Source organism: Tinamus guttatus, unplaced genomic scaffold (genome assembly GCF_059628265.1).
Source record: "Tinamus guttatus ecotype Peru unplaced genomic scaffold, ASM5962826v1 Tinamus_guttatus_pri_ptg000104l, whole genome shotgun sequence".
Taxonomy (NCBI): Eukaryota; Metazoa; Chordata; class Aves; order Tinamiformes; family Tinamidae; genus Tinamus; species Tinamus guttatus.
In genome coordinates this window covers 3965781-3980159 of record NW_028288638.1, presented here as the reverse complement: position 1 = coordinate 3980159, position 14379 = coordinate 3965781, and the positions used below count along the sequence as shown (strand labels likewise).

At 38.7% G+C, this 14379-nt stretch overlaps 1 protein-coding gene across 1 annotated transcript in view; it reads left to right on the top strand.

Annotated features, from left to right (window-relative positions):
• Positions 1-1267, top strand: part of POU6F2 (POU class 6 homeobox 2) — a 300202-nt gene extending 298935 nt beyond the window's left edge. Inside the window, exon 10 of the mRNA XM_088520863.1 lies at positions 471-1267. Within this exon, the coding sequence (XP_088376989.1) occupies positions 471-975 (505 nt within the window). The 3' untranslated portion in view covers positions 976-1267. The remainder of the gene's footprint in view (positions 1-470) is intronic.
• Positions 1268-14379: the final 13112 nt, after the last annotated feature.

The following is a 14379-nucleotide window of genomic DNA, read 5'->3' as shown; positions in this document are numbered from 1 at the left end:
GGTATTAACTTGCAAACAGTGAAAATTGCTGAAAAATGAAAGGAAAGGAAACCTGATATTCGAAAGCTACTGACTGCCAATGGTTTGTATTATTAAAGCTGTGCTTTTTGGACAACAGGGGATGGGAGGGGAAACAAAAGCACTAATCACAAAGATGAGGTGATAAAAAATTTGCCTTTGATGTCATTTCCTGTAATTAGGCTTAGCCCTAAGGGGTTTGGAGGTCGCCAGAAATATGAAAACCAAACGTATGTCTTGTATGATGTATTTTGTTGTAGCATTCAATTTGCGTTGGCTTAAATGTCTAGCTGTATATATAGTTATATATATATATATATATATATATACCAATCTGATAGTTTTCGTAATCCATTGCAAGTTACCTCTGCCAGTCACCTAGGCAGGCAGGCAGGAAGTCCCACCCTGGCAGAGCATCAGTGTAAGACTCTTCTTTCTCAATTTTCCCTCAGACACACCATCCTGAGAAGCCACTTTTTCCTACCACAGGAAGCCCAAGAGAACACTATAGCTAGCAGTCTGACAGCCAAACTGAACCCTGGCCTTTTGTATCCTGCCAGGTTTGAAAAGCTGGACATCACCCCTAAAAGTGCCCAGAAGATAAAGCCGGTGCTTGAGCGGTGGATGGCTGAGGCTGAGGCCCGCCATCGAGCAGGAATGCAGAACCTTACCGAGTTTATCGGGAGCGAACCATCCAAAAAGCGCAAGCGGCGCACCTCATTCACGCCCCAGGCCCTTGAGATCTTGAATGCCCACTTTGAGAAGAACACGCACCCCTCTGGGCAGGAAATGACAGAGATTGCCGAGAAACTGAACTATGACCGCGAAGTAGTTAGAGTTTGGTTCTGCAATAAGAGGCAAGCACTGAAGAACACAATTAAGCGTTTGAAACAACACGAGCCCGCGACGGCAGTTCCCATGGAGCCCTTAACAGACTCGCTGGAAGAAAACTCCTAAAAACCAAACCAAACCAAACCAAACCACACACAAAATAACCGCACCAACAGAAACGTAACCGCTCGAACTCTGTGAAAATACCTGTTCATCACCCTTGTAAGTAAAAGACTGAGAAAACTGCAAGAAGGACAGAACAGTTTATAAATGTCCGTGGGTTTTCCTATATAAGAGCAAAACAAAAAAATACACAACACTTAGCGTGTGTGTGTGTCGTAGAATTAGTTCCAAAAGAAAGAAAAAGCCAGTTTTTTTAAATGGACTTAAAGTAAACCAAATAACTGCTTACTTTTTTTCTGTATATTATGAAAATGTGAACACATTTTAAGGAAAAACAAAACAAAAAAAAGAGAAAAAAAAAGAAAAAAAACTTTTATCTGTTTAAAAGCGAATACAAGCCTGCCACCTGGAGGAGTGATTGTAGCCTTTCAGGTATCAAGTGCTGATTCACTATGAAAACTATGAACCAAAGTCAGAAACATGGCATTGCAAACTAGATTGTTAGTCTACTCTTTTATGAGTGTAAAATTGTGTTATGAATTTTTACATTTGTATTTTACAAAACTGAAAGCAACAAGATTAATTTCTGTCATCCTTATTTGCACCCCCTGCAGGTGTGTAGAAACAGGTGTTAAAGCCATTCCACAGTGGTCTCTTTTCTCCTTTTCTTTTCTTTTCTTTTCTTTTCTTTTCTTTTCTTTTCTTTTCTTTCTCTTCTCTATCAACAGTTTTGTAATCTCCTAGTGTTTGGGTGCCAAAAATAATTTATTTTTATTGTGATTTGTGGGATTTAATATTTCTTGTCCGAGTGTGTAAATCTTGGTTTGCATTTCTAATTTTCATTTTTGTTTTATTGACTCCTTTTGCTGCCTCCCTGCTTCCAGCTCATTCTCTATCCTTTCCCTGCACCCACATACCCCAGTACTGTTTGAAGATTTTTAAAAAGAGAAGTGAAACCTAAACACTTTTATACTGATATGCTGAAATGCAATAGAGGACAAAGAAGGATTAGGATTGTCTGATGAACTGTCAGCCCACGCTGAACGTTGTGCTTACTGTTGACCACGTAGCATGGGATTTCTCTGTCCTTTGGCCACGAACCTGGAGAGGTTACCAAAACTCTTTTTGTAGTATAAATATAAACTGCACACTTAGTTCCGTACTGCATCTATCTTATGGTTCTGTTTGAAGCAATTTCTCTCCAAAGTCTGATAGCCAAAGAAATTTCTTGAGATTCTGATGGAAACAAGAGGACAGGCCAAGAAGTGATGAGGACATTTGGATCGTTGCGTCACTGTGGACTGTTTCAATTTTTAGTGCTTTGTTCTTTCTGCCTTTTTTTTTTTTTTTTTTTTTTTGTCATCCCAATATTGTTGGTTGCTACTCTTCAGTGGGAGGTTGGGTTTGTGGAAGTGTTTGCTGTGATCACTGGCAAAAGTAAACAACCAGGATATAGGGAAACACACTGAATATCCTTTGGGAATAATGAGGTGGGTCACCTGCAAGGTGCTTCAGGTGAGGAGATCTTCCTGCAAGGACAACTTATCTCTATGGCTTCCTTCTTGATTGGAGATTATGGTCACTGGTCCTGCAAAGGCAGCAAGGCGTGTAAAGAGGGAAGGGTGTTGCAGGTCCTGGGCAGGGCATGGATTGACCCATGACACCTACCTGCAGTTTGCATCATCTGCTGAGTTCTGCCCCAGCCTGTGAGGTTCAACCCTTTGTTAGCATAGAAGCTACACTTGGATCAGGACTTTCCAAAAGGTAATTACTGGGACTTCAGTTCGGCTCACTGTAGGGGCGATAGAGTAAAATTCTGCTGGTATAACTAACTCCTGGTTACATTTCCTGACTTCAGGATGGTTGTACTGGAGCCTTCAAATGATGCCTCTCTTACAGAGTTTCATTTTCAAGAACTCAATGCTATATCCTAGACTTAGTGCAAAAAAGGAACTGATTTCACTGGGCTTTGAATTTGGCCCTCACTATTTTATTAATGAGACTTGCCTTGTGCAATGTGGTATTTGCTGCATGGCTGGTGGAGTTTTAAGGCTTCAGAGACCATCATCTGTGCCTGAAACTGCATCTAAATGTGAGCACTCTCGAAGGTCGGGGCTGGAGAGCACTGGGGATCCAGTACGCCAGGCTGGGTTCACATCCAGTGAATGTATTTTAGGCTTTAAATTTCGTGGGTTATGTATGAGGATATTTTCAGTATTCCTTTTATGAGGAGGAGAGTGAAAATTGTAATTGACTCTCTTCTGAGTGTTGACATAGAAATATCTGCTGGGATAAAAATCTCAGTAACCGCAGGTAAATTTTGTGAGAGGCAAAATAAGAAATGTTGCCCAAGCTGGGCACGTGAAGTGAATGAAGCGAGGGAGAATCTCCCAGCACAACATCTACCCCTTGGCGTTTTCTTTTTTACTCTCTGTCCAAAGATACCTATATCTATAGATACATCTATGTCACCTATAGGTAAGAGAGCTAAACTTCTGGCCACAATTCAATTCATGCAGCCGTCAGGAGCCCACCCAGAAGCCAGCAGGGATGGCAGACAGTGTTTGGAAGCGGGCGTCTCCTGCTCCTTGCCCCATCTCCAGTCATTGCTGCCCACACGGGCACTACCTCTCCAGCCGCCCTCCACAGCAGCGCCGGGAGCACCGCGCGCGGGCAGCCCCCTTTGCCAGAAACCAGATTTCCGATTCTCCCAGGAACTGCTCTAAATTTTGCGAGGAAACATCCCCCAAGAAGAAAAGTTAACCAAACAGTGTATGAAAGATGCTAAATGTTTTAAAATATGCTGGCAGCAGTTATATAAGCTCTTTCTGTTCCCAAGTACATATCGGAAGGATATAACTAGGACAGTGGAAATGTAAAATAAATATAAATTGCCAACTTGGAAGGAAAAATGATGTTCATCCCACAGTCTTAAAAACCATTCATGTGCAGTGTTTTTTTTTAATGGTTTTCTAATTTTGTATTATGTTTTGTAAATTATTTATAAAGTGTTGTAATGCTTCTTATATTAATTTTTTTATAAACAAATTTTTGCTATGAGGCATAAATGGTGCCTGAACAAATTCTTAGGAAGATAAATTATGTGTGAATCATACATGTTTTGGGGCCGTAAATATTTTGTTTTATTTTGTTACTAGCAACATTTCTGATTTCCATTTGTAAACAAATTTCATGTATTGATTACATTTGAATACTTTTAATTTTGCATGCGACTAAAAGATAGATTGCTACCAGCAAATGAAACAAAATTCTCTTCAATCATATTTGAAGGTATAGTGGTTTTCCAATTTATTGGTCATTGAATTTTTTAAAATATATATATATATATATAATTATTATTTGACGAATGAACGAAGGGTTCACTTACTATTCTGATTTTGACTTTTTATGTTTTTTCACTAAAAAAAAATATTTTGGACAGGTGAAGAAATCAAATGCATTCAAATGGTTCCAGTTTCTTTGCATTACTACCACAAAAAAAAAAAAAGAAAAAAAAAAGAAAAAAAATAAATAAGAGAGAACAAGAAAGCAAAAAGGAGCTAGGAAGGAACAAGTAGAGGCGTATCAAAGAACTCAAGCTATAACCAAAAAGAAATATGTAAAATGCCTTTGCTCGTCTTCTCAATGCTGGACCAAAGCTCAATGTATGTAGGTATATGCACATTGTATAGATATGGCTAAATGTTGCTGACAATCTTGCAATACTAAACTGTTACTATTAAAAAAAAAAAAAGAAATACAAAAATAAAACTGTTCATCAGTGTTTTACCTCAGCACTCTACTTGTACCCAGTTATTGACCAACGTTCAAATAAGAAGATAGGAGAGGAAATTGATTTCCATGTCAATGTTTGACTGTAAAATCTGTTTGGATAACATTTTGTAATGAGCTTTTTGTCATGTGGTTTGCTTGTTTCCAACTTGAGATTATGTGGGGCACATTTGTTTATTTATTGTTAAAAAGTGATATTATTATTATTATTACTATTATTATTATTATTTTTGTCCTATGTGCTATAATCTACAGAATGGTCACCAGGGTCACTTATGAAGCACTGCAAGGAGATCTGTTTTTCCATGCATGGAGCATGCAGCAGGAAAGATGGCAGTACAAAATGGACTGTATTGTGTTGTTAAAAAAATGGTAGTCATTACAAAAGGAGTTGATGTGGTGGACTTGTGACCAAGAAACAAACTGGATATTTAAAAGCTCCTTACTACTCTGACTTTGAAACCAAAGCTGATTTATCTGCACAGGTTGCTTAACATGAAAAAAAATAAAAACATAAAAAACTGACAAAAACTGTACTTAATCTAGAGCAATATCTGTATGGTCAGTAAAGCTGCACTTTGTGTATTTCTTAACAGCTTCAGATCTGTCACTTTTAATTTGTACCATAAAAAATAAAGAATTGTTTGACATGAAAAATAAGCTCCTTTCATGTATTTGTCTTAAATCTCATGCATTATTCACATGATCAGAGCTCATGTAATTTCACATCAGTTCAATACAAAAATAGTTAAATGCTTGAAAGAAAGAAAAAGAAGAAGGAAAGGAAGAAGGAAAGGAAGAAAGGAAGAAAGGAAGGAAGAAAGGAAGAAAGGAAGGAAGGAAGGAAGGAAGGAAGGAAGGAAGAAAGGAAGGAAGGAAGGAAGGAAGGAAGGAAGGAAGGAAGGAAGGAAGGAAGGAAGGAAGGAAGGAAGGAAGGAAGGAAGGAAGGAAGGAAGGAAGGAAGGAAGGAAGAAAGAAAGAAAGAAAGAAAGAAAGAAAGAAAGAAAGAAAGAAAGAAAGAAAGAAAGAAAGAAAGAAAGAAAGAAAGAAAGAAAGAAAGAAAGAAAAAGAAAGAAAGAAAGAAAGAAAGAAAAGGAAAGAAACCTGCATGCAGCAGTGAACATCGCTTTGCAAAACTAAGCACTGTCTTTGTATCCAAAGCGGGCATGTCTATTGGTGATATCTTATTTTCTCTACAGATATGCGGAGTAGAGGAGCTGCCTAAGGATGATCGTGGAGTGGCTCAGGTGAGTGCACGTTACCCCAGGGCGAAGTGAAACGCAGGTGGGCAGTAAGGCCAGAACCAGAGAAGTCTCCGTTACTTCCACATCCCCCAAGCAAAGCAGGTAAGTCAAGGAAAAGGAGTGCGGTGGTGAGCTCGGATCCTGCTCTCTGACTCAGAAGATTGCTTTGGCACTTTGCCATGGATCAAAAGGTTCATTCCTCATTTCTTGCTGGGATTATGATATTAGGTAGCTGAAATGCCTTTTGTTCAGGCTGTTTAAGTTGAGTCATGTCACGATCCGCCTAAATAGGTGATTCTGAAAAAACTGACACATTTTGAGGAATTAGTTCAGTTTTCTCATGAATTAGTTGTGGAAAAACGTCTAGGGGAAAAAAAAAAAAAAAGCTCTGATGATCATAGAACAGTTTTCTTGAGACTTAGGAACAAAACTTTTTCAAAGTCTTGACTTCGTTAAATATTGTTTTACCTTGAGAATAGAACACTTTGAATAATCAAAAAAGCCTCAAATTTTTGCTTTCCTTTTGGTCTTGGAATTTTTTCCAGGTTAGACTTTACTTTTTTCCATGCATTTCTACAGCATTTTTTAATGCTGTATGGAGAGAGGAGAGTAACTTTATTGCAGCCACTATGGTCCAGGCACCATAAACAAGGCAAGGCTGGTAGAGGTAAAGCCTTTGGCTACACCAGATAGTACACTTCAAAAAAGCAGATAAGCTTTCAAGTATAGCTACTTTTCCTTGATCTGAACTAAAAGCTAAACAGAAGAGAAAGAGGAATGAGAAAACCCTGGCGTATGCTGGTGATTAGAAGTCATATATTCATATTATCTAACATGTATGGTGGTGATGGGTTTACAGTTGGACATAATGATCTTGAAGGTCTTTTCCAACCATAATGATTCTATAGTTCTATGCCATTTGTGCATATCATGGGCTACAACTTAGCACAGCTGCTTCACACAAGGAGTAGGTGGCTGAGGAGTGTGAATACCATGAATCTCCAGGACAGCTACTCACTGGGAGATACCGACTCCTTCAGCCCTGCCTTGCAGGATAACAGCGCTACAGACCTGAGAGGGTATCAGAATCAAGCCAGCTCCTCCAAGAAAACTGTCTCTGTGCTGTGTACACCTGCACAGTGCTGCCTCCCGTCATGTTTCTGGCCCTCGTATTTGAGCTGCTTCCATGTAGAAGATGATAGAGAATGCCCCTTCAAGCTTTCCTAGGAGCTACTCAAATGTGGGCACATACACCTTCATTCCGCAATGATAAAGCAACAACCAAACATAGGCTAGAGGCTTTTTTTTTTCCCGCTCCAAACTTAAAAATGCTAAACCTTCTCACAAGTCCTTCAGCTGCTTATAGGCATGTAGCCCTACCCAGCCATTATTTAAATAATGTCACAAGAAATGGTAACTTGAATTGGTAAATTGAATTATGTTTCAACTGATCACTGAAAGCTCAGAACAGATCCTACCTTAAAGCCAATGGAAGTTGACTACAAGACCTCATACCCCCTATATGACTACTTAAAAAAAAAAAGAATTCCAGAGTTTGGCTATGATAGTTCTTCAAAGCTCTCTATAGGCAACACTAATGACAAAGAGTCTTAGAAACAATGATATTTTTGATAAGCCATAAGCTCTGACCGTGCCCCTTGCCTTAAGAAAGGAAATGGAAGGAGAGCTAGAATGATCCAAGAGCAACACCAAGAAGATATGCTCTTGCATGGCCTATTCCCCTTTGCAGCCACTTCAGGACCATTCAGCAGTCTAAATCTACATTTGGGGAAAAACTTGCAGTATTAGCAGGGCTTAAGTAAGAAAAGATTTCCTTCTGCTGACTTAAACGCCAATTAAATAAGCACTCAGCAAGCAAAAAGACTTAGTGAAGGTTCTCTTGGACTTTGCTCGTGTTTTTTAACCTGGGGATTCATTTTTTCTGTAAACAAAATTGTTATGCCAGTAGTTTCAATATGAATCACTGCCATGGCAGATCATAATATTTTTGAAAATAGTTTAGCATTAAGGAATTTGGAGTTTTTTTCTTCTCTCTCATTCTGCTCTACGAACTCTCACAGCTCTTATTTTTTTTCTCATTCACAGTCCTTTACTCTGGTATCATGCCATGTTATGCACGCATGGTCAGGAGCAAGCAGCATCACTCAGGTGCTCACCAGCGCTGACAATATATTTTAATTCAGACACCAGTTGCCCCCAATTTCTTCTGAAATGAGAGCAGCAACCTTGTGTAATTCACCAAAGCAGCTTCAAGGTGGGCATGCCACGGCCTAACAGCTCATGTAATGCCAATTCTTTCATTTTTGTGTGACTGTGAGGAGACTGAATTCCTTGTTATCACCCAAAGAGCACTCAGTGCCAAGTCTGAACACCAGCTGACATGTCTCATTTGAGCCCAAAAGCACAGAGCAGGTAACTTTTGACTCAGGCCAAAACAAACACATTCAAAAGCACAAGGGGCAGCAATAGTGGCTTTGGCAGTACTAGAACTATATTATGGACTATGTGAGCAGGCCAGGCCTAAAAACATGAGAGTTTTCCCTTGTGCAGCAGCAGCTTTAAATTGTAGCTTTTGAATTTTGAATTTTTGAATTTTGAATTGTCTGTTCAGACACCATCTATTGCTGACATTCAGTTCATCACCTCCTCAATTTTTTTTTCAACAAAAAAAAATCCAAGCTTGTATGTTTACTGTCACTTACAGTCCCATCATGGTCCCTCCGGTGGTTCCAGGATGCTGAAGGTGTTGAAGTAGAGCAAACAATGCTCACCCTGTGATCTGAATCATGTGGCAATTTGCCTTTGATTCTGAGGGAGTCAGGATTTCCACAGCAGCAATGGGGCTCTCTTGCTGCAGTGCATAATCTCTGCACTCCCTCCCCTTTTTCTTGTAATTATTTAAAGAATTTGCACTGACATTTAGTCATTCCTCCTAGTTTTTAAGGCTATTAACTTCAAATATCTTGTGTTCTCTTACACTGTTGACACATTTTCTCTGAAATTTATAAACAGAAACTCATCTGTTACCTATCAACTGTAATGAAAAAAGGACAAAGCTATGAAGAGCCTTTAATTTCTTTTCAGGAAGAAGGCACTCGTGTTATTATTTTGACTCTGTCTTTTTGACAATTTCAGTTCAGTTATGTCTTCTTAAAGAGAAGAGACATAAAGCCATTCCTAAAATTGTCCCTAAAATTCACAAATGTTAAGTAAGTTACCTGAAGAGGTTATTTCTGGAATGCTGACCACTATTTTCAGTTACTAGTTGTGGAAACTTCAGAGACCAATCTTGCAAGTGCATAAAATAATAACTTTATTTGTCCAACTAGTGTTATTGATATTTTAGTACTACCTTCACAGATGGTCTTCACGGGATTGGACCTACCCTTGGCATTTGTGGATCAATACTCACATTTGTCATTTTTTTTCTACCTACCCATCAGTAAATCTTGATGTTTTTGAAACACGAACAGCTCAGCGAAGGCTGTATCTCACCAAGAAGGTATGTGCATATTCCTTCTGCGATCCAGCAGCCCAAAACAGCTGCTGAAGGTACTTCGGGGGTGAACTGGTGCATTGGTGAAACCAGGAAGTGGACAAACGCAGGAACGGGGGAATATTTAAAAGCAGCTCACTAGTGTTCCACTGCATTTTCTACTGAACCTCCTTCTCTCTGAGGGTACCCTGGCAAATAGACATATTGACCACTAGTAAGGAGAAACTAGAGTAGCACCATTATGTGCCTGCTGTTGACTTAAATCCCGAGCCCTTGCACCAGAAGCCTGGCTCACAGCATTATCGTGAAATCATAGAGTCATTATAGTTGGAAAAGACCTTCAAGATCAAGTCCATCTATAAACCCATCACCACCATACCTGCTAAACCATGTTCCTGTGTGCCTCATTTACATGTTTCTTGAATATCATGAGCCAGTCTGGGGAGCAAAATACACCAGAGGCTCTGTGTGTCCAGATTAAGTAGGACAAAGAAAAAGGATCAAAAATCCACACCAGCATATGCATTTTGTATATCGCGATATCCTCAGAGAAATTACTCCAAAGGTAAAGCTTGTTAAAGCCACAATTGGCGGACATTTTTTAGGAAAAGAGAAGGCAAAACTGGCAGAAGATGTTTCTTCCTAAGATGCGTTACACCAGCTGTACACTGTAATAAAAGCCTATCAATTGCTTGGTATCAGCTGCTCATACGCTCACAGTACATAAAGCTGGTGAGGAGTTTGTATTATTTATAACATACTCTCTTCTGCTGTGCTTAAAGGTGTGATATCAAAAGCAGCTCCTATGGCCCCAGACATTAATTGAAGATGAGAATATGACAAGTTAAATTTATGTCTAGAAATGGCTTGAATTTCATACCTGCCCTTCCTACACAACACTTCCTAACACAAGATAAAGATCTTTTTAAAAAGTTAAGTGTTGAGACTAAGACAGTTTTACTGAGGTAATAGAAATAACTTTCCTAAAACAAATTTAAATCCTCTTCAGTGTTCATTCTTTTTACATGGTAGGAAGGTAATATACATTTTCAGAGTTGCATGGCATAGAGTTTTTTTCTTTTTTTTTCATCCTATACAACTTGATTTTTGCTATTTGAATTGTATCCTCATATTATAATTCTGTGATAGTTATGATTTTTTTAAGTAAAGGCACCTATATAAAAAGCGAGCACCCCTAACCTTGTTCATTCATCTAGAGTCAGGTAAGTCATCAATTCTGCATGTGTTTAAATGTTTACATAGCCATGTTAGCTTGGTATCCAAAAAAAAAAAAAAAAAAAAAAGTGTTTGCTCGCTTCATCTGCCTAGGTTTCATACAATCTTTTAAACACTGGCCTCAATACTTTTGAACATTGGCCAGTTTCAAATTAGCCTAATAGATGAGCGTAAACCTCCAATAAAGCTAAGTTCCTCCATGCTTAGTCAAAAGAGACTAGAGGAGAAAGAAGCAGGAGAGGCTCTAGCTGAGAGAGAGGCTGCAGTAAGCAGCCTTATTCAATACCAGAGAAGCTAAATTGGCTTGGGGAAAGAGAAAAAAAAAAGTCCTTTTTAACTATCATTCAGACTACTGCGTTCATTTTTTTTTCCCTATGCTTTTCCTTCAGGATCTTCAGTGTCTCAGCCACTACTTTCTTTTGCCTCTGATGTTAACAGTGCAACCTGACCAGAGTCAAAGCTGTGAATATATCTGGCAAATGCAATTTACAGTCCTGCCAACACCCTGGTCCCCAGATCAACCAAGTAACAATTTTCAGAAGGTGGCAGTCCATAGGTTTGACTTGGTGTAGGCAAACCCATGCTCTGCAAACAACTGCAATAGTACAATAGCTCACTATCCCCTTTTCTCATTGCTATCCCAAAGAGCCAAAGACTGCTACCTCTTCAAATCTTCCAACAGATAAGCTCCTGTTTTTATTCACTAACTCAGTGTGATGACTTCAACAAACACTTAGTATTTTGATTTTTTAACTAACCCACCTCACTATTACTGAAAAGGACTCGGAGAGCAACATCACAAGCCATTTTACAGGCAATTTGGAGGAAAAGGAACAAAAAGAATGGAAAGATGAAAAAGCTGGGGACAGAAATGTCATCCATTAGCACAGCTTAACCCAAACTCTCTCCTCATCCCACCATGCCCAACACCACCAAAAAAAGAACCTCAACCTGTTGGCCACCTCAGAGCTTCAGCATGTCTTTTAGAGAGAGTCACAGCACCTATAACTGTGCTTTGAATTTCAACATGAAGAAGAGTGCTCTGAAGAAGGAGAATCATTTGTTGATTCATGTCATTCAGTCATGACAACTGACTTGCCAGAAATGCCTGTACTTTTGCTAATGAACCTCAGAAACTGTTTCCTTTGAACAAAGAATTCTCTGAGAAAAAAAGAACTGAAATGTCCTGTTGTTTCATATCAATATTGTAGCAGTTTGCCCTTTTTCTTTATTAATCTTTACCATTATGACATGACCAAAACTCATCTTTGCCCCTCAGTCACACAAGTTCTAACTTAAGCTACCACTCTTGAAGAAGAAAAACTAAAATTCATTAAATCTATCTCATAAGGCAAGGTGGCTCTAGACAGGAGTGTGTCTCAGTAGAAATCCAACTGTTGACCATCTGGTATCCATCCTGGGAGGCCATTTATTGCATATGTAAGGTATCAGATTAGTAGAAAATTACGATCTCACTTTCTCCAAAAGGCGATACAATACACAGCTGTATACCTCAACACAGTCCTTGTCCTCTTCATAACAAAGTTGAAGTTACTAACAAATGTAAAAATTGTTTTCCTGCTATGGATCTCCCTCTGCTTTGAACCTGATTTGTCATCAACAATTCACCTCACATGGGGCAGCAAATGGTGTCCCTTACATAAAACAACTTGTAAACTAATATTTAATAATTGATAATGAAATGAAGTAAAACCAGGGACCTTGGCAGGAACCATCCCTCATCTTATTAGCACTTGCCATAGCCAGCCAGCCAGTCAGCCGCCTTAAATCATTTCCTGAATCATTTCTTGAAGTTATACTGGTATGGCATCCAGCCAGGAACATCACATTTCTGATGCTCATTGTCTTGCAGACCAAATTCAGCAGACTGAGCAACTCCTGCCAGCAAAGCCCTCTTTGTCTATTTGTTTCTACATACAGATACACACTTCTCTAAACTTTTCCACAAAATCTAACTGTAGAAATATTTGTGGGTTCAATAATTTTATTGATCTTGGTAGCCTCAGGTTGCCTAGTGCCTGAGTACAACTGGAGTTTATGGACTACTGGCACGAGGTATATATTTCAGAGTTCTCCTTAGGAGCTAGAGGAAAAATGAAGGCCATATTATTCCTTTTGCAGGTTTTATGGTGGATAGAAGTGCCTTGTAGACAATGATTACCCAGTATGTTGTGTAAAAATCATTGCCAGGGACCAAAAAAATCACCTCCTCTACAGTGTTCTTGGCAGTGCAACAAACATTCTACACTAGTCTTTTTATAAGCAATATTAATCTTTCCTGCTGGAGCTGGCCACTGTTAATGCACTGTCATGGGAAGGCTATATGTTTCAGCCATTCGGAAGTCCTCCCATTTTAAATGAACTATTTTTACCAAATATCTGTTCTACTTGAACCAATTATGTCCACATTTCCTTTCTGTTTCTTCCAGAAACAGAACAGGACAGTTCAGGCTTTTGGAAGGGATGCCAGATTAACCATGTTTACCATGTATGTATGTGTATATATGCAAACACAGATGATCATATATGACAACTGCTATAATCCAGAAAGTGAAATACACACATAAAATAACTATATAAAAGTCTTACAAATTTTATTTTTCATAATGTTTTCTTACATATCCCCATGGAAGAAAATTCACTGACTTTCACTGGAGGGAGGAGGGAGAGATTTTCAGGGAGGAAGGGGGTTTAATGTATATCTATATTTTAGATACATACAAAAATATACACACAAATATGCCATAGATGATATACAAGCTAGAGACACATGAAACTTTTAAGATGTGGCCAGTGTAGCTAAATCTGAATCCACTGATGAACTAATGATTGACCCACTTAATCTTTTTTTAAAAGAAATGCCTTGCCATGTTATTTTTGGCTTTGGCTGCATTTTAAAGCACTTACTTACTCCTAAATCAGAACTTGGGACGTTCCAGGCTGAACAGGAGCCAGTATTCACCGGTGATCCCAGAATGGGAGCTGCCTGTTCCCTGAAATAAACCTTCCTAACTATTTTTCTTAATGTGTTTCTGTATTTTAAGGGCTCAGCAGTAGCAACAGCAGCAGGGGAACAGGTCAAGTATTTTTGATAATTTCATTCCTTACACTGTACAACTAATTATTTTGGAAGGTTTTTTGGTTTTGTTTCTTTCATTTTTTTCATTCTGCACAAATATGGATTGATTTTTTTTCTTCTGCTATTGCCCTGCAGCAAAGCGAAATGCACATACAAAATAACCACATAAAAGTCTTACAACTTTTTTCAAAGTGTTCTCATATATTCTCCTGAAAGAAATTTCATAGGTATTTGTTATTGAGGGGGTGGATTTGAAGGAGGAAGCAGGTTAGAATATTATTATTTTTATAAATAATAAAATGTCTTATGAGGAGCTTCAAGGAAGGGAGCAAGCAGAAGGGAGTAAGAAGGAAATTTGCATTCTATAAGATTAGACTATAAGCCATGTCAATCGCAGTAAACAGTGAATGGGACCTGAATGAAACGTGGAGAAAAAAAAAATCTTTGTATGTGTGTGCTGAAGTTCATTGGTGAATTTTGATTAGTGACCTTTCTCTGTTTGCTTTCTGAAGGCATCT